Below are 24116 nucleotides of genomic sequence, written 5' to 3' on the forward strand. Positions count from 1 at the left end.
TGACTTTTGTTTATGGGTCAAAGATATGGAAGGCTACACCATTAGAGTCTTACATACAGTACAAAACAAAACTGGCAAATAAGCCCTAGGGTTCTGTAATAGTTTAGTGTTAAACCGTGTAATATTTTTTGCAGTTCATTTCCAGAGTTCATGCTGCCCATTCACAAATATTACCACCACCACCAAATTATAAATGTTCATTATGACTGGGAAAATTGCACTTTTCATACATGAAAAGAGGGATCCTCTCCATGGTCCCTTATTTTGAACTTCCAGAAATGTATATATTATATCATATTAAATAGATTTATAGCTTCAAAAGTTATTCTACTGTGATTATACTAGTAAATATTGGTTTATTATTTAGTAAATATTCATGGAAACATCCAATTTGGCAATAGGCAGCACAATTTCAATCAGCAGCATAGTACCCATTCTGGCCACCATTCTACTGTACACATTTAATGTGTGGCTTACAGTACATTAAATAGAGGAAGGAAACGGCTCATTCAGGAAATAGTAAAGACTATATTTTACATTGCTGTACGCATCCAAAGTGTAAACCTTATGAAGCCTTTAGATGTGGTTAACAGTAGACCTTGTGTACAGTAAACTGAGGAAGGAAACAGCCATCACACAAAGTTTAGAGTGAATTGTTAATGCGTGTGGCCAGCAAGGAGATTACGCCTGAATGACCCGCGAGAACAGGATTACAGCATTCTAATGAGGAGCCAATCAGAGTCCATCAGATATACGCAGCTGCATACGCTACACAGTCTCACCCCAAGTAGTCAATATCTGAGTACCTTTGACCAGACTGCAATTTTTGACGTCTTGGGTATTCCTTCCACGTCACATTTTGACTATGTCCTCAAAGGAGCCCCCTTGTGGCAGCATAACGTCATTGAGGTTAGGTTTAGGAATAGGTTTAGGGTTAGGCCACATAGTCAAAATGTGACGTGGAAGGAATACCCAAGACGTCAAAAATTGCAGTCTGGTCCAAGGTAGTCAGAAATTGACTACTTGGGGTGAGACTGCGTTGACGTACAGTATGTCTTCATTGGAAGTCCATCACGGCTCTTTGGAGGCATTAACACTGAATGGGCTAGCCATGGCCTAGTGGCTAGAGAGTTGGTCATTCAATCCAGAGGTTGCCGGTTCGAATCCCCCCTGACCTCTCCCTACATCTCCATCCATGGCTGAAGTGACCTTGATCAAGGCACCTAACCCCACATTGCTCCAGGGCCTGTAACCAATACCCTGAAAAAAAAAGTAACTAAGTCGCTTTGAACAAAATGAAAGTGTCAGCTAAGCGCAATGTAATGTAATGTAATGTAATGGTACAGCAACTACAGTATGATTGCCAGACTGTACAGTATACAGTACAAAACGCATTCTGGGTGTTCACAAACTTTACCTGCAAGCTAGCAGTTACCATTGAGTCCTATGAGACCAGTTAGCCGCCGGCTGGTCTCATAGGACTCAATGTTAACTGCTAGCTTGGAGGTAAAATTGGCACTGCCATACCCAGAGAACAGTTAAAAGTACAGGAGAAGGTGTAATAAGCTTATTTCCAAAAATGGGACAGTATCACTTTAAGCCCCAGAGATTTGACAAAGTGAAAGAGAAAGTGAAAGTCAGTCTTATTAGTCTGATGATGTCCCATGGGTCTAATAATGAAAGTAATAATAATTTGAAAGGACTTTTAACTTCACTTCAGAGTGCCCTGGACCCTCTCTCTGCACTCTACATGTATTCCTCTGGACACCGATGAGCTCTCTCTCTATACAAGAATAATTTACTTTTATTTATTTCAAGTCACTTTTAACGCAAGGCAGATAAGACAAACTCACACAAATATTAGCCCAGGCTCATTCAAGAAACGCTAAAGGGTACATTGTACAGTGGTGTATAGGATGTGTAAATCTTACTAAAGTCTCAAGATGTGGTTTACAGTAAAGCAAACAGAGGGATGGAAGGGCCATTACATACTGTACAGTTTGAAGGTAATTGTGTTGCAGAGTTTGGAGTTGGGGGACAGAAGGGAGATTATGCCTGAATGACCCGAGAGAGCAGGATTACAGCAATATAATGAGGAGCCAATCAGAGTTCATCAGATATACACAGCTGCTGCATACAGTATGTCCTCATTGGAAGTCCATCACAGCTTTTTGGAGGCATTAACACTGAATGGGCCATTGGAATGTTAACCGCAACACTTAAGCTTTGGTAACGGTGGCCTTTAGAAAGCAGCATGACGTGCCTTAATGAGCCTTCAAGCCATAATAACGTGCTAATTAAGGGACACTGCTCCACACATGTGAATTACTATTTCAAAGGTGCTTTGCAGTGGCACGCTTGTCTGCAGGCTTACCAGAAAAGACATAGAGCACATTCCCACTAATTCACTGCACAACCATATACGTACATTACATTTAAGTAGTTCAAGTCCGATTCTACATGATTCCATGGTACAGAATACCACAAGCACTTACAAAGCACAGAGTGTTGTTAGGGCTCTGTCTATATGCATGCACATTTACATTCATGTTAGAGATTATTCATGCTGTACGGTAACACATGTAAAATGATAGCTGCAACAGCACTCATTTGACATTCTACGGCATTTGGGTAGAATAAGTCAACACTAGACAAATCCCAGCATGACTGTGGTGCTTATGCAATTAAGAATATAGAACTGCAACCAAGGTCAAGGGAATGTCTTTGCTGTATATCTGTATGGCTCATTGGATAAACATCTTATCTCATCATGCTATCTGTGCTATGTTATCAGAATCCCCCATGCTCCTGCACCATGACATAAGGATACCACTGATTCATCTGATTCTGGTGATTAATAGTGAGCACATTCTTAGTGAACACATTGAATAGTGTGTAGACAAGAATGGAGCGTTTAAAATGCATGTTTTTGGCATGTAGTACCTTTATAATGACATTCTAAACTTCGCTGCATAGGGTAGATGTATGCAAAATATTTATATCAAAGAATACTGTATCTCAATTAAATCAGAGTAAGTGCAGATAGATCTGTGACTCATGAGAGTATGAAAAAAAGCCTGGTTAACATGTACGAATGGTACAAAAATTTAGATTTGATTCCATTTTTGTGGTTGTAATGTAGGATGCAGTTTGGGGATGGCAGTTGATGTGGGCGCAAGGTTGTTCTTTGCACTTTTTTAGAGCCCAACATCTCTGTTGTGACCAAGGTTTACCTCTCTGGAAGAAGGTTCCGGTGTAAGTCGTGAGCTGTATTTCTACTGATTTATGTATTTTCAGCTGTATTATTACTGACTAAGGTGATTCCGACAGGCAGTGTTGTACCTGAACTAGTTCAATGAACTATAGTTTATGAACTCGTTCATAATTTGGGCGAATGTGAACTGAACGTACATTATTTACTGCCTGATGAATGACCTACAAATGAACGAGTGCATTCTTGTGCCTTCGAACAAACTACATGCGCCTTAATTTAATAGGGTGCCACATTTCCTAAGTGTTCAGGTGAAAAGCCAGCCAAATATTGTGCAAATAGCCCAAACAATATAAGATGACATTTAAGGCCCTCTTCATGCTTGCTGTAGGATATGCGTGCGCGCACGATTCGTGCATGAACGCGTCAACTTGCGTCGTTCATGTCAATTTTAAGCATTAGATACTGCAACCAAAGGCGTGTGTTAGGTGCGATATCTTCAAACTCGCTGGGAGCGATCGTAAGAAAGACTGCACAGTTCCATGCGAGTGCTTCTGGAGGAAACAACGATGGCGGCAACTTTTCAAGAGTGTCACGAGCTTGTCCGAAATAAACATTCGATTTGCAATCATACTTCCCCGTTGCACTTTGACGAAGGAGCGTGCAAATGTAGAAGTAGTAGCGGTATCGTCTCCTTGCCCGGGAGTCCTTCAAGTTTTGTTTACATCCTGTGTTCCCAATTTCCGGATCACAATGCTGTTCTCTCTGCCCCCTGGATGACACCTCCAGTATTTTGCGTGTTGGTCCACTGCTTTTAAAGCAAGCATGTGCAGTCGGTTGCTCGCAGTGACGCACGTAATTTGCGGCTCGCAGCAAGCATACCATGGGACTTACACATACTATGAACTAGGTCATTTCTGGAACTATGAACAAACTATTGACTATAAACAATGATTAACGTTTTAATGAATGAACTAATTCATTTTGAAATGTGTGAACTGAACTTTAAATTAGTTCCTGTTCAACTTTCCCAACACTGCAGACAGGATCTCTGACTTGTGTAAGGCCGTAGAGTTTTACAGGACCAATAATGCTTACAGCCATCAGCCTAGTTGTACCTCAATTATAAGTTACTGTTCTTCTTGTGGACCCAAAGATTGTGAACAAGGCTTACCTTTTCGACAGAAGGCTCCAGTGTAGGCAGAGAGACCGCAGTCGCAGGCGAAGCCCGTGTGTCTCTCCACGCAGCGTCCGCGGTTCTGGCACAGGCTCCCATAGCTGCTGCAGTGTCCCGGGCAGCCGGGCCGCACCCCCGGGGTGATCTTGGCACGTTCCTCCAGGTCCAGCGTCCTCCCATTCAGCTGCAGCGAACGGATGCAGCCCAGGAACCCCTTCTGCCTTGACGCTGTTCCTCCTATGGGAGAGATGACACCCAGATGCAAAAGCAGGATATTCAGGGTACATGCTTAAGCCCAGAAAACCCTTCTGTCTCAACACTGTCCCACCAACAGGAAAGATTGAATCTAGATAAAACATTAGGATACTGAGGATACATGTCTTTACACCCTGAATCCCTTTCCACCTCAAAACCGTCCCACCTATGGGGAGATGAATCCTAAACAACCCAGTTAAGTCAGCTGGATACGTGTAGTATTTCCAAAGATACCTGTTGCTTTGATGTTGTTTATACTTCTGTACACTTTTTGCGGGCGTCAATCCACCGCTGTCATTATTTGCTTGTGTGAAAAGCACTACAGCGAGCCACCAAACCCCCTTCCTCTCCAGGCAGGATAAAACTGTCAATACTCTTAGACTACAAAAGCCGCTTAAATGCCAAGGCAATAAAAACAAAAGCCGTGGGTGGATAGATGCAAAAAAAGACAAAAGAGAAAAAAACACACAGAAAGACTTCTATCAGATTCAGCACCTGTCTTCTTCTCTCACTCCCTGTCCGTGTACCACAATCTCTCCCTTCTCCAGTCTCCACAACGTCCCTTTCTCCATCCATCTCAGTATCTTTTCTTTCTTTCTCTTTCTCTCTCTCTCTCCCTTGCTCTGTGTGCTGTGGTTGCAGGTTTAATCCCTGTCTGTCCCCTGTTGTTTCCTGTATTCAGACGTTGCTTTCAAAAGCCATGATCAATGGTTCCTTCCTCGCTTAAAGGCTGACTTGGATTTCCTGTCAGTGTTGCTGCGCTCGCTCTCTCAGGCAGGCCGCCTCTGTGCGCCTGTGCCACTTCACAGCCATAATTGAGAGCCACCGCTGCAACACTGTCTCTTGGTGATTGTGGGGGCTTCGCTGAGGATTATTGTTGTGGCAGGTCCACTCAATACGCACTTTGTCAAACCCCACCAACCGATCGCTTACTCATGTTCTTCCACATAATAAATCCACCAAGGGCACATGTGTAATTGTTAGCTCAATTACATTTTTTTCAACAAGTACTCCTGTGCAGAAACTATGACAAAAATAAGTTTCCAAACATGTTTTGACCTTTGCATCAAGTGATCTGTGAGTCAATAACTTTTCCCTGAAGGAAAACCACTTTTAGCCATGATGCACTTTCTATTGAAGGCAGTGCTTTATGGAACTCAAAACCATTGCACATAAGGGAATAGTCCCCCTTTAGCCACCTTTAAGAGCCAGATTAAAATGTGGCAAACATGTACACACCACTAGTTTGAACCCGTACACACGCACAAAACACTACTAACACAAAGTCCTATTTTGGGGACTCTTTGTTTTCATTAACATGCTTTTTGTCTTTGTCTTTGTATCATTTTATTGTTAATAACAGTCTTTTTGTGTAAAATGTATGTTTGTAATTTAAATGTCTTTGCTTGTAAACATCAAGCCTGCCTAATTTTGACACCAGATGGAATTTAGCCTTTCTGTTATAATCTGGCACATTTATATGCTTGTATGTGTATACTGTATGTTCATTAATGTGCAATGTCCTGAAAAATAAAAGTAAAAGTCAAGTAACGTAATAACGGGCCTTTTGCTTAGGCAGAAGGTTCTCAGGGACAGTGTGTCCGATGGGTAACAACATGACATTTCATGTAATGAGCGCAATCCATCCACATATAAAAAATGAGAGACACATTACTTTAATCATGCAGTACAAGCAGACGCAGTCACTACAAGCGTGAGCAAGCGGCTGGAGATTGAGATCTGGGATAAGAGAAATTAGTTTGTGTGTGTTGAGCACGTGGCCATTGATTTATGGGGGATTTCAAATGAGCCTCTAAGTATGCCATAAGCACTGTGCCGTGGTACAACTACAAATCAGACCATCTGGCTCCTGGTCATGTGAAATTCCCACACATCACATCAGCCTTCACAGCGAGACTGCTTGGCACACAGCTGGAAAAGGCAACCATGGCATTTTTTGTCTTTCTTTCCTCTTTATTGTTTTTCATAAGTGTGCTCCTGAACAACAACCTTTATTTCTGCTCTGAAGGAGTCTATGCTGTGGTTCTTCTAAAGCCTCTACACGGTGAGAGCCACAACGGGGAAAGTGAAACAGAGTGTAGAACATATGAATTAAGTTCATTATGTCTAACTGTTTAACTTAAACACTTAGTGGTTTCTTTTGCCTTAAGACATGTAAAAGTTTTTATCTTTTACCTGACATGTTTCGACGGTGTTACTTCCGTCTTCATCAGAGGGTCACTGTGATGTTGATGAGTGACGTGCTTTAAAAACAGCTGATGTTGTTGTGGAGGTGTGACCTCCCTGTCAATAATGACAGGTTGGTCACACCTCCTGCTGTTAGAGTTGTCCTCTTAGGATGGTGGTCCAGGTGTGTGAGAGCATGTATGCCCCCTCATCCCTGTTCATGGTACTTGGGCTACGCTTTCTGATCTCCATAGACTCCTTAATCCAGCGGTGGTATCTGTTGTTCTCTTGCTGTATGACTTTTGCCTTGTCCCAGTCCATGATATGATTTTCCCGCTATGAAGAAACACAAGATACAAACGCCAGTAAAGCCACACACCAAACTACGACAGCTGCTAGTACACCCCAAGGACAAAATAGACCAACATAACAAATGCAATGTCATATATGAGATTCCGTGCCGGTCATGCAACAAGTCATATATTGGGGAGACAGGGAGGACATTCAACATAAGAAAAAATGAGCACAAAAAAGAATGTGAAAAGGAAACAGAACAAAGACATACAAGAGCAATAAAGGAGCGAGCCACACAGGAGAACCTCAAATCAGCCATAACTGACCACTGTAGGAGGGAAAATCATATCATGGACTGGGACAAGGCAAAAGTCATACAGCAAGAGAACAACAGATACCACCGCTGGATTAAGGAGTCTATGGAGATCAGAAAGCGTAGCCCAAGTACCATGAACAGGGATGAGGGGGCATACATGCTCTCACACACCTGGACCACCATCCTAAGAGGACAACTCTAACAGCAGGAGGTGTGACCAACCTGTCATTATTGACAGGGAGGTCACACCTCCACAACAACATCAGCTGTTTTTAAAGCACGTCACTCATCAACATCACAGTGACCCTCTGATGAAGACGGAAGTAACACCGTCGAAACATGTCAGGTAAAAGATAAAAACTTTTACATGTCTTAAGGCAAAAGAAACCACTAAGTGTTAGAGTGTAGAACAGTCTTGGGGAAAGAAAGTAAAACACACACACACACACACACACACACACACACACACACACACACACACACACACACACACACACACACACACACACACACACACACACACACACACACACACACACACACACACACACACACACACACACACACACACACCAAAACATAAGTACACACACACACTCGCACACAGACACAAATACAAACACACAAGCAGCAGGCAGGCACACGGGCACACGGGCACACACACACGCGCGCGCGCACACACGCACACACACACACACGCACACACACACTACATAGATTTGAATTCCTCAGGGGCTCTCTAATGCTCTCTAATTCCAGCAGTATGCTCTGCGAAGCAGCCCAAGTACTGGGACATCTCTCTGCTCCTCTGCTCCACGTCAGCTGGTGGTCTCTCTTATTCACTGCCAGTAATGATTAAGGATTATCCACCCCAAAGTCCTCCACTGCTCCAGCATTCATTCTGTTTGCTCCTCTTTTTTCTGTCTTCGGATAAATTGCTCAGGATGCTTTTCATTTTCATTTTTTTCATTCTGCTTCTTTTCTAAAGCACATATAAGGCAACAGCCTCCACGTGTCATGAGGTCTTTAAAGATATGTGAGCTGATCATCATATGTACTCATGAATCCACTTTTTATTGTATGTCATCATCGGTCACCCCACTCAAAGCTTTGTTTGCTTTTGGTTTATTCAAAAGGGGGGTGTAGATTGGAAATGAGATGCCAGGGGGTGGATGGAATTGGAAGGCTCCTTGCCTCTGCCAAGCCATTCACTTCAAGCAACTGGGCGACCACGAAGGCCGTAATCCCGCTTATCTGCCGTAAGGGTAGGGTACTTTCTAAAATCTATTACTGTCTGTAAAGTGGTAGGAACCATGCCAACTGCACCAGAATCTTGTGAGCAAGATAAACGTGTCGCTACGCGGGTGTCTAAGGCCGGCCGCACACTGGCTCCGACAGCACTGCGGCGCACTTTTGCTTCCGACAGAATTCGGACCCCCAAACCCAATTTCACACGAACATTGCATTGATAGTCAATGGGCGGCACCGACAAAATAGAACTTGTCTCTAATTGCTATCCGACATCGGTGAATGTCCACGGACATCGGTGCCAGTGTGCGTGGTTCTATTGAAAACAATGGAATCGAATTTTAGCTGAGCAGTGCTCAGCACTTTGTCGGAGCCGGTGTGCGGAAGCTCTAACTTAGACCCATATAGAATCTTCATTTGGAATGCAGACGTGATTATTTAATTTTCCGTAGACGATGTGCTTGGTTTCTACAGCGTTGTCCTTAGATACTGTTGGCATTACAAACAAAGATTCTATGTCGCACGCACACACACACACACACACACTCACACGCACAAACGCACCCTTGAATATTTTCAGTCTATTGTATTCTGCATTGAAAGCAACACAGGGGTTTAGAGAGCAGAAGGCAGAAAGCAGAAATGATGAGGTGCAGAAGACAAGACATGGGTTGCTGCACAACACGCCCCACACCACAAGAACGTGTACAGAGTGTCAACCCAACACAACCAATCAGAATCCACTCCTTGCAAAATACAGGACGGAAACAGGGGTAAAGGGAGTGAGGAATGAAAACACCGCACAATCAAATTGCTACCAGTGTTACATGCTGGAGCCCACCTTCAGCCCTCATTTTTCAGAAACAACAGTGATTCTACTATTCTTTTTTATTGATATCACCAACCAACTCCAAATGACTTCATTTCTTAAAATGGCAGTGTTCAGGTCTTGGTTGTTTCCTTGCATGCAATGGGGACCTCAGCCTTGTGGTGCTCAACTGCCCAGCAAACAACATTAATCTGACATGGACAGACAGAGCAGATCTCTCCACAGAGTTAAGTCAACCAGTGAGCCTTTCATAAATGAAACAAATGTTTTGTGTGTTTGTGTGTAGATGTGAGGACAGGGGTGTCTCTGTGTGTGTGTGCGCGTGCGTGCATGTGCGTGTACGCATGTGCGTGCGTATGTGTGTGTGCACGTCTGGCTCTGTATGCATTTGTGAACATGTCTGTGTACCTTTCCCTCCTATTCGTAGGCCTTATGTTGTTTTATTTTGGTGTATGTGTTTTGCCTTTTGCTTTGTAGGTTTGTTATGTCTGTGTCTCTTTCCTACCCCAAATAGCCGGTTGCAGAGCTGCAGGTGGTTGTGTTGTGTTGTGTTGTGTTGTGTTGTGTTGTGTTGTGTTGTGTTGTGTTGTGTTGTGTTGTGTTGTGTTGTGTTGTGTTGTGTTGTGTTGTGTCTGTGCCTCTTGCCTACCCACAAACAGCTGGCTGTTGAGCTGCAGGTGGATGTGCCCGTCGGGCGGTGCCCTCTGGGTGGCACCAGGCAGCTGGTCCACGTGGAGTGAGGCCTCCTTCACATTGCGCTCGGCCCGCACACTGTGCCAGCAGTCGTCGTTCAGGGGAGAGGGCGACTCCACCCGCACCTCCACAGGCCCGTTGCCCACATCATAGGAGAAGAGCACCTCCAACGGAGCTGTCGAGGAGGGAGACATAGCCGGGGGAGGGAGAGATGGGGGAAGATGAATAGAGGGAAGAAGATACGGATGCATTTCCTCTATGTTTTCTTTGTCAATGTTATGTTTGCCTACATAGAATGATCATGAGTATTAATTTGGATCAGTCAAAAATCAAGGTGACAAATATATTCACTTGGATTGTCAGAAGTCATCTAAATTGTAACCGTGACTAACGACACAACTGTAACCACCATCATCTGCATTTCAAGCACTGTAACATTATGAAAATGATGTTCCAGTTGATATTGAAGTGTTAAAAATCAATCATGGACAACTGTAAGGCTGGGAAGAAACACACTGGTTATAGACAGTTTGCTCAACTTTGAGCAAACATAGCAAAGAAATGCATTATCATCTATATCGACTCAGGTACTTTGCCACAACCGGTGTAAATCTATCTGATGCAACCGCACACAATGTGATACCAATGCTTTACTGTAGGGCCAGTCAGAACACTTACTATCTTCTTTTTCCTGCGATGTGAAAACTATATCCACACACCTAGCTTGACTCTTTGTTTAATCTATTCTAAAATCACACAACCACAAAGACATGCCACATGTAAGTGCACATACAGCACACATGCACAGTCACACATGCATGCCCGCACACACGCATACACATATGCACAAAATGTGAAAACTATATACACACATATAGGGCGGGAGTTGGATGAATATATTCTCAGCAAAAGCATTACACAAACTTGTTCAGGCTTTATGCATTCAGTTTGTTTACTCGATAGTTCTTACTCAAGTCTCTCTTTCTACCCCTCTCTCTCTCTCTCTCTCTCTCTCTCTCTCTCTCTCATACACACATTCAGCTTTTTGTCTTTTGTTAGACACATGCTCGCACACGTGCATTCATACAAGCACACACACACACACACACACACACACACACACACACACACACACACACACACACACACACACACACACACACACACACACACACACACACACACACACACACACACACACACACACACACACACACACACACACACACACACACTTTGTGAAACTTTGGTGTAAATAATGTGCACAGACAGACATCAGCAGACCAGGAACAGTAACAGGAGGACAAAAGTGGACTGCTTTCACCTTGACTCCAGTGGCCCTACTACCTAGCAGCAGTAGGAATCTAAAAAAACTAAATGAGCTGATCATGTATTCAGGGAGGTGATGGCTTTCAATGTTCAAGACACAATATGTGTTTGCTGTTTCTTGTTGCTCATGCTCAGCTACTCACACATCAACAGAGGTGTCAAAAGGAAGAAAACTGTGTTTCTTGTTTTACTTTTACAACACAGGCAGACCTGTACACTTGTTTTACGATCAGCTTACTCTGCGCTGTTTGGATCAAATTTGTCATGGGTTCTTATTAGGTTTTTAGTATTTTCAGTAACAACACAGTCTATTTTCACCATTAGGTACAATGGATTAACTGATGTATAAGCGATGTTGTACTTACACACATTGATTTACAACGTACAGGCAGACTCTCACACACGCACACACACAGACACACAGACACAGACACAGACACAGACACACACAGACACAGACACAGACACAGACACAGACACAGACACAGACACACACACACACACACACACACAGAGGGCAACTCTTACGATGTACTGTGCACACACCTGAGAACAAAGCAGCGTGCTAAATTTGTTATAGATTTGCAGTTTACAGAGAATGTCATTACACTGTCTTTAATGGGTATTCAGCCGGGACCAAAAGCAATAAAAAAAATACCGGATTGAAAAGCAAGCTCCCCCATGCTCTTGTTTTCTTAAGTGTCTTTATGGTCGTGTGTGTGTCCCTCTGTTTGTGTGTGTGTGTGTGTGTGTGTGTGTGTGTGTGTGTGTGTGTGTGTGTGTGTGTGTGTGTGTGTGTGTGTGTGTGTGTGTGTGTGTGTGTGTGTGTGTGTGTGTGTGTGTGTGTGTGTGTGTGTGTGTGTGTGTGTGTGTGTGTGCATGTACGCGCATGCGTGCGCACGTGCAAGCATTTGTGTGTTCCTCTGTTTGTATACAGTACTCTGCCTGCGACCCATACATTTTTCATCAGTACTGATTCTGCTCCTGTTCGCCGTGTGTAATGGAAGGGTCTAATTTGTTGGCAACAGGTCACTGATTCATCACGGGCAAGGAGTGGGAGACCTAACCCCTATACAGGCTCCGCATTCCCCACTCTCATCCATCATCGGTATAGTGGCCTGATAACAACTCTCCCCGGCATCGCTTAGCTTAGCCACTGCATTTGCTTTTGCACACAACACGGTCAAAACCGAAGAGAGGCCGCTTTGCCTCCGCATGACAAATTAATGTAATTGTATTCGTATAATAAGAATTAAATAAAGAGCAGGACAGCACTCCAAGTTTTGTGGTTTATTGCCCGTCAGACGTTTCGGGGTAAACCAGCAGGGTGAAATGTTTTGCCCGACACTGAAGAAGGTTAACCCCGAAACGTCTGATGGGCAATAAACCACAAAACTTGGAGTGCTGTCCTGCTCTTTATTTAAATCATATATTCTGGAGGAATGAACACCCAGTTGTTCACTTTGTTTGAGTTGAGCGCGTTACACCCCTTAGTTTAATTAATACAATAAGGTAATTTAACCAGAGGAGCAGGTAGTCCATGGAGACGCTATGGAGATGGAATGTAGCATATCGAACAGTTGCATGGAGATCCTGTCTCACACCTGGTAACAAGGGGGGTAAACTCAGACAACTCTACACTGAGGAACGGGACAAGACGAATGGTACAAACAAGACTGGTGCAGGTTCTGTTCACACTAAGTGAAAGTGAAAGCCCAACTGGGAAACTCCAACTCCCATTGTCATTGTGACAGCACTCCACAGCACGCAAGTGTTCACTGCACACTGCACACAACGAAATTGCATTTATGCTTCACCCGTGCAAGGGGGCAGCCCCCAATGTCGCCCCAAGGGAGCAGTGCGGTGGGACGGTGCCATGCTCAGGGTACCTCAGTCATGGATAATGATAACGACAAAAAACACACCACAGTTATGGCTATCCAGACTGAAGAAAGCCACAAGGTCCTGATTTAAATATGTCAAAGGGCATGATGAACTGTGAATGAAAGTTATGGTTATTTCCCTGTATATAGTTATTCTTCTAGATTTAAACAGCCCTACTGACTCACAAACACTATAGCCAAGGAAAGAAGAATATACAGTACACCCAAAGAGAGGCCAGACTGTCTCTCTTTACACTGAGTAACGACAGGGAGTATAATGTAATGGCCTACGGAAGCCTTGGGAGGCCCCACAGGCCCCACAGCATTTACGCCAGCCATAAGAAAAAGAAAATACCTTTGACCTTTCCCTGAACAGTAGTTTTTTCTGGGCAGCTTGGTGAGCTAAGGCTTCCATATATGGAAAATAGCTGGCATGAATTCCAGCTCTGATGAAGCAGCTCGGAAGCTTGACAACTCTGCTAATTTCGGCATCGATATTCCAGAGGAGTGGTGTGATGGCAAGTTCAAGTGCACCTACTCACAGCTCAGTTCGATCCGAATGAAGTCCTTGATGCCAAGGTTCTCCAAAAACACTCCCGAGGCCGTGCTGGTCTTGAACATGAAGGAGATGTCAGCACTCAGCTCTCCATGGAAGGTGGGGAAATGTAAGTACGACGTCTCCTTGTTGAAATAGGCTGAGTTCCAAAAGTGCACTGATGAGAGAGAGAGCATATTTTTGCATTAATAGAAGACAAAAAACACATACAGCAGCCTTAGGTAATCCATGCATAGTAAGGTAAACCTTCCCAGTATATACTTTTTTAATGTCAGCTATATGGGTTTGTCAATTAACTGCTTTTTATTCATAAGTGAAATCTGCCATCTCAGCAGAGAAGGTAAAGCCAAAGTCATGGCACAAGGTTATGCTGAGTTTTTTCCCCCCTCACTGAAAGCTTGACCTTCCCTATAGATCAGAAGAGCGAGAGAGCCACATTCACATTGATATCTTTGCTTAGGCTGCCTGAGGTGTGACCTTGGTGCCTCTTCTGAAGCTCCACGCAGGGCTCCATCACAGACACAGAGAGAGGTAAAGCTGGAGGACGTCATGCAAACAGCAAGGTTACACTTGCTGGGCACCATCTCGCTCTCTCTGGGTGGTGTGCACTGCAGGCCCATATCTCGCCTGACAAACTCACACTGTGTGTGGTGCACTGACACACAGACACAAAGACACGAGCATTGGGGATGTACAGAGCGCAGGGGTGGGAAAAGGGACCGGGTTGAGGATCTAATTGGTTGTGTTGTGTAGTGCAAGGACACACACACACACACACACACACACACACACACACACACACACACACACACACACACACACACACACACACACACACACACACACACACACACACACACACACACACACACACACACACACACACAAACACATGCATTTGGGGGCAGTACAGCTCGCAGGGGGAGGACAGACTTTGTTGAGAAGTGTGTATGCCTGTTTTAAACGCATCACTGGAAGCCCCACTCTTGAGAGTACGCAGGGGGTCCTCAGCCAATGAAGAGGTTCTCTACGGGGGGAAGGGGCGTGGATGGCTCTGGAGTCTCGGAGGGGGTTCATCTCCAAACACACACTGGGACACTTCAGGCTTGTGGAATGACTACAGCATCGGCACTAACATAACACTGAAGTGAAGTCTAGTGAGTTTAGGGTGTGTGTGTGCGACTGCGAGTGTCTGCATTGCTTGGAATTGCCACCAACCGCGTTGATCATTAGTGTGATCCTATTCAGGTAGCCCAGAGGCAACCATCTGCCACTTGCAGTCTGATATCATCTTTGGGACTTCGCTTTAGGCATCGCTACATGGAGAAATTTGGGGGAACAAGATTTGACAAAAATCCTTCGCGCCTGGAGACAAACCCCAATCTGAACTGTGGAGACGACGGAAGCTAATTTAAATTTCACTGAAAAAATCTGAGTAAACGAGACAGGCAACGATAAAGTTTGCATAGCAGAATCATTTTCCTTTTTGTGTGCTTTTCTAGAGACAGTCGAGTACTTACAGTCACCGTAGCACTGTAGGGCTCCCACTTTGTATGCGGCCTCCGAGCCAGGCCTGCTCAAGTCCCCAACAGCAATGCCTCGCACAGGTAAGTGCTCCTTATGAGAGAGCAGTCCTGTGTCATTAGCCCTATTCAGAGGGAGGGATAAAGTGATAGAGGGAGAGAGAGAGAGAGAGAGAGAGAGAGAGAGAGAGAGAGAGAGAGAGAGAGAGAGAGAGCGAGAGAGAGAGAAAGAAAGAGAGAGAAGAGAGAAGAGAGAGAAGAAACATGAAAGACAAAGGGAGAGAAAGAGGGAGAGAGAGGGGAGGAAACAAAATATAGAGCGTTAGAGAGAGAAAGTGCCCAAAAAATAAGTTAGAACGGCTCTTCAATCAGCCTTGGCAACAACTTGCACCATACATGACTGAGAGAGTACTGTGCTTTTTCATATTAAAGACTGAGGGAGGAAGGGGGAGGGAAACCGCGTGAAGTGCTTGCAGAAGCAGATAAGGCCATTCTCAGGGTTTCGATTAAATATTCAGTGGCGAGCTGGAACTAGATCAGGAGTTGTAAAAATAGAGGCCTGCCTTATTATTATTATATGGGCGGCGTGCTTAGGCCTAGATAGAGAGAGAGAGAGAGAGAGAGAGAGAGAGGGAGGGAGGGAGGGAGGGAGAGAGAGAGAGAGAGAGAGAGAGAGAGAGAGAGAGAGAGAGAGAGAGAGAGAGAGAGAGAGAGAGAGAGAGAGAGAGAAAGGAGGAAGCGAGAGAAGACAGAAGTGGACAGGAGAGAGAAACAAAAATAAGTAAAACATTGATAGGGCGAGATGGTAAGTTAGACAGAGAGAAAGAGAGAGGGGGTGGGGGTGCTGTACAAAGGGAGCAAGGCTAGAATAGAGGGAGAAAGAGAGTGTGTTTGACATGAGGTGTAGAGAGGATAGAGACTGAGAGACAAGAAGGATAGGGTTAGTCAGACACACAGTGAGAAAGAATGAATACAGATTTTTTGAAAAAAGGTTTGCACACCTCTTTGGATTATTTTCTTCTTTATGTTATTTTTCCTTCTTTTCATTCATTCATTCAGTCATTGAATTATAAGTATAAGAGAAAAAAAAACATTTGTGAATTACTGACACTGCACTGCAACAGCAATCAGTCATTGAATGAATGAATAAAAAGAAGAAAAAATAACTTAAATAAGAAAAAAATCCGAAGGAGTGTACGAAACTTTTTTCAAAAAATACGTAATCTTTTTGTTCAGCACCAGGGATTGTGCACAAGTAACTCTCTACAAAGAATGAATACAGGCCTACGATTGAGAGGAACGAATGAGTGAGGAATGTAAGAAAGGCAGATAGAGAGATAGAGAGATAGAGGGAAAGTGTGAGAGAGGGAAATACGACATGAAGGAAGGACACAAGGAGTTAAGGAAGGATGTGAGAGAGGGAGGAAAGTGAGAAAGAAAGATAGTTAGCGGGATAGGGGTTATCGCTCTGGGATGATTGTGGTTGTTACCAATCGACTCCGTCGGCGTCGCAGTTGCAGAAGCGCTGGGGATCGATGCAGCTCTCGTGCAGGCCGCAGGCACACTGCTTGCTCTCGGGCGTGGCGCCTCCCCAGTAGGTCTGGACCTCCCCACCTCCATCCATCCACCACGTGAAAGGAACGCCTTCTTGGGGGAAGGGGGTAATGTGTGTGTGTGTGTGTGTGTGTGTGTGTGGTGTGTGTGCGTGTGCGTGTGCATGTGTGCATGTGTGCATGTGTGCATGTGTGCATGTGTGTGTGTAAAGGGTTGGGGCATAAGAGGAAAAAAAATATTTGTGAATTATTGACACTGCACTGCAACAGCAAGTGGCACACATGTTTAATGAGATTTCTCATTCCTTTGGAAATACGCCCATGACTTTTTCATAAGGAGTCCCCATGTTGCCCAAAGCTATATGGTTGGTGCACGTAGGTGAGGTGTATATTCTGTTACTCATATCATGAATGTTTGAGAGGGTCTGTTGTACTGCAAACTCATGCTGTAGCTTGTGGCAGAGACATGTTCTGTGACTATCCAGGCCTTGGAGCATGTAATACACCAGAGGTTAACCACGCAGGCTCAAAGCAAAGTAGAAATCCTGCCACATATTTATTCCAACCAATTAACTCAACCAGCTGACCGTATTTGAGAAATTGCATGTGTTGAGAGCGCAGGCAAAATAGAAGAAGGAGTACACAGCAGAACGTCTAACTTTCTTCAATTTTTCTTCAAAAAAGGAGAAGTGCAAAGATGAAGGCAAGATGGAGCATACAATCTGATGGCAGTGGCTCCTGTTTTAGGCTATGCACCAGAGCTCCCTCCTTGGGAGATGAAAAGAGGGAGGTGAGATGGGCACGGGAGATAGGGCAGAGATTGGCATTGATTCCCTGGCCCCAATCGCTTGTCTGCTCACGTTCATCCATCTTCAAGTTGACTGTCTTAAAGAATGTAACAGACACACCCACACACACATGCAGGTTGCCAAGCAAAGCGCTCGCTCTCTGTCTCTCCTTACTTTTCATTTGACATTTGGGCAAATTATTTATTTACATTTGACACTGTTTTCCTCTGCCTCTCGCCTGGGCCGGCCTTAATGAGATGGTTAATGGACAGCAATTATATAGGCTACAGAGGCAGCCGCATGTCGCCACCTTGAGTGTTTGTTTGAAGAGCTGAGAGAACAATTAGCAAAGCTAATGAACAGCAAATTGGCGCCGTAAGTGAAATCAAACAAAAAATGATAAGAGACCGAGTGAGTGAGCCGCTGAACCAGAGAGATGACGGTTAATTCCTGAAATATGATGCGAAAGTGAATGGGACAGCAAGATGCACAGAAAACCCAGACGAAAAAACAAAAGTTGTCTGCTCCTTAAATCGTCTCTTAAATCGCCAATGCAGAATAGCAGATAATGAGCAAAACGTAATTTAGCTTGCAACAAAGAACATAATGATCAATTTGCACTGTCTGGCTTAATCTTTTTGTGTACGTGAGGCCACACTCAACTTGCACACATGCTAATTGTAGTGTGACTAAGCATGACCTTTGTGGAGGGCGGGCGGAATCAGTGCTCTTAATAAAAAGGGCTTACCGGGTGTGTTTAAAAGACGTGACTTTTTGCAGTGGTAGGAAAGTTCCTGCTCGCAGTGCTCGGCCTTGGTAATTATCGCCCGGAGCTGCTCCACGTCGGCAGGATAGCTGAAGTGGGCCAAGTGCTGATTTATCCCCGCGGATGGTTTTAATTTAGTGAGCTCCGTGTTATTGTGTTGGATCACCATCCATGTTTTATCTGAGGAGAGGAGAGGAACAAAAGAAAAGATGAAGAGAGAGAGAAAGATAGAGTTAGATCGGTGGCGATAGTGAGATGGATATGAGAAAGGGAAAGGGAAGGAAGAGTGAGAGTTGCAGAGAAGACAGTAATGGCAGAGAGAGTAGAGAGAGAGAGGTTCCATTGGCCCATTGTTTCCTGGTTCTATTATGGCCCCCCTTAGGCAGACCTAGGCAGACCTAAGGACTGTTCTATTCATTGTAGGAGCATTATGACACGCCCCTTTAGGCAGACCGGAACCTGGTCGCGTTAGGTGCCCATAGAAACCTATTATGTTGGCATATCTCTATACTTAAAGAATCTCTGGTAATGAAGTGTGGATAAAAACAAAGTGATGGGAGGACGGATGAGAGAGTTGCAGAAGGAAAACAGTAGGGTGGATGCTGTAGGAGGGAGAGAATAAGAGAGAGAGAGAGAGCGAGGAGGAAGAGGGGGAAGAGAGAGTGTTGCAGAAGAAATATAAAGTTGGAGTGAGAGGGGAGGGGGAGGAAGGTTGATAAAGTGTGCAGTAGAAAGTAAAGCAGTGGGGATGAAAAATGAAGTAAGACAGGGTGAGAGAGAGCACAAATAAAAAGATCAGACAGGTGGGAAGGAAACCAAGAGAGAGCGAGCGAGGAGGAGCGAAGAGAGAGAATTGCAGAAAGAAAAGGGGTGGGGATGGAGGGAGGTGATAGAGCAAGAGAGAGAGAGAGCACGAGAGGGAAGGAGGGAGAGGGGCGAAGAGTGTGTTTGGAAAAGGCAAGGGATCATTATCCACAATTATGCAAATAATAAACAGATAATGTGGAAATTACTGAGATCACGAGGCACCTCCAATTTTGCCAATGACTTTGCGGAGCAGGATCAGTGACTTAGTGACTTAGTCACAAACACAGCCAGACACTAGTCAATCCAAGAAATTGCAGGTTATTATCGATGATTATTNTTATATATATATATATATATATATATATATATATATATATATATATATATATATATATATATAATTTATATGCTGTGTATTGTATCAAAACGACAATGGAATGAATGTTGTGATTGTGTGACACCACCATGTAATTAATAGCACAACAAAGCAAGTCAATTCCACATATCTTTCTTTCACAAAAGCAACACAATTTTTGGAGAATTATATAACTGATGTTTTTCAGGTGAGACAAACATGTTGTCCAATTCAAACCCAGTACAAACTGTACCCACAGACTAGTATGGTATATTAACCAAACAGAATACACAACTGCATATCTGTAACAGACCATCTGATAAACTGTCTTAACATAGAGTGCATCATTGGCTAGCCCTCTCAAGCACACACAAGCCTGGGCTTTAAACTGTGGGATGTTTATACCGTGGGATGTTTACCTGTCATATTGCAGTAGATCCTCTGTGGGTCGATGGGCCCACTCCCGTCCACATCGACGTGGTAAAACCCAGACGTGTTTCCCTTGTGCTTGTAAGCCTCGCAGGACTGTTCATAAATGGCTGCAGAGAGGGGTAAATAGAAATACAATAGACATGGTCAAGCACTATTAAATTTGACTATTTCAGTAAAACAAAAAAAGGAGGCGGGAGGAAAATAAACAGTCAATTGAATCACAACAGTGGAGCCCAGTCATATCGCCCTTATTGAGGTGCATTTATGATTGTTGGCCACAAAGCAGCGGGCAATAAATATTTACCATTTCATGGTAGGAGGAATGCCATTAAAAACAAGAAAAAACGAAATAAAAAAATACTTTGAAAAAAACCTGAACTGAAGTGCTTGAAGGGTATTAACACAGCTTGTCAAAATTTTAGAGTGTACCTTAACAAGCCCTGTCCCCTATCTATCTCATTCAGTATAGAAGAGTATTGATTTCTTCCTAATGGAGCCGAATGGCTCATGCCAGTCTGTCTGACCCTACGTAACGTGGTCTTTAGAGTCCCCCACCATCCATCACCAAGACTTCTCCACCCTCAACTCTGCCGACCTGAAGATGAGCTACAACAAGACAAGACAGCTCTGCTGGTCTCCTGCAAATCAGCAAGCAAGCAGGCGAAGCACAGACGTGTCATTCATGAGGAGGTGGGAGAGGAGACTAGAGACTACATACCCATAGGCTACAAAGAGGAGATGTGAGGTGGAAAGGGGGATGATGTAGACTAACAGAAGAAGAAAAAAACTTACTAGTGACTAGTGAAGCTTGAAGCTTGGCCTTGTTGGCCCCAACAGAGATCACATGCAAGTGATGCACACACACGCACATACGCACCCAGACAGAGTCCACTATCAAGTACCACACACTGCACTCCCCACCTCACTCCCCTCTACATTTTCCCCAACTATGATGTGGTTAATCAGGCTGCTTAGAGGGACAAAATAGAAAATGTATCCAGACTGCTATTACTGTGCGCCAGCTGAGCACCAATCCATTTGAAATGAAACACACACACACACACACACACACACACACACACACACACACACACACACACACACACACACACACACACACACACACACACACACACACACACACACACACACAAACACAAACACACACACACACACACACACACACACACAATATGCATTTACAATATGCAATATGTTCATCAAGTGACTCCAAGGGGCGTCCGTGGCCGTACCACACATTCATGACTTTACTGATTCATCTTGTTCTGTGCCGTCTTTGCTCTGCAGTCTCTTGGGTTCTGGCAGCCACAGGATGGTCTATAATATATAGGTCCTGTATTGATCTGGCCATAGCAGATGGATTTCACAACATGACAAAAGATGTCGATATGCAGCTGGGCTGTCACGTTCCACAATGGACACAAACCCTTCCTGGAATGAATTATGTGGGAGGAATTTGCACTGTACAGTCAGGGACAATGCACTGGTGACTGTGTTTTCCTTCTCTCACTCTCTCCACCTCTCTACCCTCCTCCATCCCCAAAAGTCATAGGCTTCATGCCGCAATTTGAATATGACGGGTATGAATAGCAAACATGAAAGAGCAACACTAATGGTGATAAAGGAGTCATCAGCATTCTTGGCAGCCCCCACCACACACTGCTATATGCTCTATAAACTCCTTACACTTGAGAAGGTTTTTCGCAGCTTCACCTAAACCACATTACAAAATCCGCCCGCCTTCCGCCCTCTGGAAATGGCGTCTGACAAATTTCTTATGGCTGTGAAAGTCTGAAGACGAAACCTAATTGTAAAGAGTCGCTGAAGGAAAGAAAAAGAATGAGAATGCTCGGCCCATTTCATCTCTCTCTACCTGCCGTTTGCCTGTGTGTGAATGCGTTAAATGGCAGAGTGATTACAGTCGACTGGCAAATGCTTCATTTGATTTCACAGGAATGTGTTTTATGGACTCGAAGAGGAGAGCCAAGGCGAGGACCCTCCTTTTTCTCCGCATCATTAAATATTCTTTCTTAATCCTCATCAATGCCAGGGCTTTGTCAAAGTCGGCTTTCCCCCCTCTGGAGCTATTGCGGCTTCACAGAGATAAGCGTTTGACCTTGAGTCCCTCTGGCTGCTGGCAGTCAGCTTTGTCTAAGAGGGACAAACACTCTTTAACTTGAGACAGCCACAGTGGCCTATGCATACACTCTGGTGGAGACCTGAGTTCTCCAGATATATGCTTGTCATTCAGTTGGTGTGTGTTGGTCTGCCATTTACAAATGAAATGCTGTTAGTATTTTACGCTTGTGGTTGGCATTAGCCGGTCCTTTGTTCTGTTTCAATTCAAACCTGTGCACAGGGTGAAACAACGTGTTGTTGTTGGCTGATAACACCTTCTGCAGTAGGGGCCTTCATTCCTGAATTTCACTTTGGAGTGAGCATTCATTGTTTTGAGAAATTGAGAAGTTCACTTTAGAGATGTAGAGAAATCTGTAGTTCACTGCTAGGTGACTTGAGCGGGTGTGGCTCTGATCCTATTGTCTATGCTAATATCTGATCCGTCATGGCCATATAAAAATATACAAACATATATTTAAAAAGTCTCACTTCACTTGGCCATGCCATCCAACATCCCAAGGAAGGTTGATAGGACCACAATAAATAAATAAATAAATAAATACATGAATAAAAACTAAATACACACAAACACCTGACTTTGTTCTGACCTAATATGTCACAACTCAACAACTTAGACTCTTGCTCCACTAGAATTCTACGATGAAGACGTGGTGTCAGGATATGAGGTGCTGTTTCCACGTAGCAGGACATTTTTTCAGCAGGGTATTTTTTTCTCCTGTTTAGGTGTAACGCAACATGTGGATAAAAATAAATCCTCCATTGTAACAAATGCGTTTTAGCCCCCTAAATAGGATATTTTTTTCTCCTGCTTTTTATACCTGGATTTTAAATATCTGCTACGTGGAAACGGAAGGTAAAAACCAATGCAAAACCAATGCAACCAGGAGAAAAAAATATCCACATATAAAAATATCCAGCTACATGGAAACAGCACCTGAGTCTAGTGGGCCCTCTCCACTTTCAAGCTGGCATCTGGGCGAGGTACTCCAAATCAAGTCATGAGGAACAAGGCGGGTATAAATCGGTTAACAGTGAGGACACCCCTGGCTATCTCCACTAGAGGCATGAGGCATCTGTCACCATGGATACTGATAGATGGCTGGCTCACAGCACAGCAGACACAGCTGTTTTTGTCATGTGGTCATTGCCTTCCATTCCGATGCTAATCAACTGTATGGCATTGTCCCAGTTGTTCAGGGGAAAAGAAACTTCATTTCAAATTCCCTGAGAAGTGGATGTGAAGTCATTTATCCATAGGGCCACACTAATTGCCAAAGCTGGCACATCCCTCCACCTTGTCCCTGTAGACTAATTTACTGTAAAAGCTGGACAGAAACGATTAACAATGCAAAAGCACTGCAACCACCATGGAAGATAGAAGACAGTTTGCTTCGCCATTCGTGAAATTTTCCAGATCAGATGGGCAGATGGTTTACTTGTGTGACGCTTCCTCACTCCACTGCCTCGCATGTGGTGCTCCTGTGGAGTATTGTTAGTGGAGGCAGCGCAAGCCTGTCGTTTCATGATTTTGCAGCCCCCTCAACTCCTACACTAATTGGTTTGGGAAGGTCCATAATGTGGTTAAAAAAACCCCCTAAAATAACCTAAGTTAACCCACAGACACAGACATAGAGGTCTTGTAACAAGGGAATGGAAGATGAGGCCAGATATAGTACAGAAGTTAATTCTGATAGGAGTTTTTAGTAGGTCTATTATAGCTCTCCTGCACCTTCTGTTGTGCTGGTGTTAACGAG

The 24116-nt window shown here is 44.1% G+C and overlaps 1 protein-coding gene across 1 annotated transcript in view; it reads right to left on the minus strand.

Annotated features, from left to right (window-relative positions):
* LOC134460336 (contactin-associated protein-like 5) overlaps nt 1–24116 on the minus strand; it is a 151084-nt gene that overhangs the window by 12271 nt on the left and 114697 nt on the right. Inside the window, exons 11-17 of the mRNA XM_063212768.1 lie at nt 20190–20309; nt 18591–18788; nt 16992–17145; nt 15499–15626; nt 13965–14135; nt 10167–10385; nt 4386–4625 (exon numbers count right to left, since the gene is read on the minus strand). Of these exons, the coding sequence (XP_063068838.1) occupies nt 4386–4625; nt 10167–10385; nt 13965–14135; nt 15499–15626; nt 16992–17145; nt 18591–18788; nt 20190–20309 (1230 nt within the window). The remainder of the gene's footprint in view (nt 1–4385; nt 4626–10166; nt 10386–13964; nt 14136–15498; nt 15627–16991; nt 17146–18590; nt 18789–20189; nt 20310–24116) is intronic.

This window comes from Engraulis encrasicolus, chromosome 12 (genome assembly GCF_034702125.1).
Source record: "Engraulis encrasicolus isolate BLACKSEA-1 chromosome 12, IST_EnEncr_1.0, whole genome shotgun sequence".
Classification (NCBI taxonomy): Eukaryota; Metazoa; Chordata; class Actinopteri; order Clupeiformes; family Engraulidae; genus Engraulis; species Engraulis encrasicolus.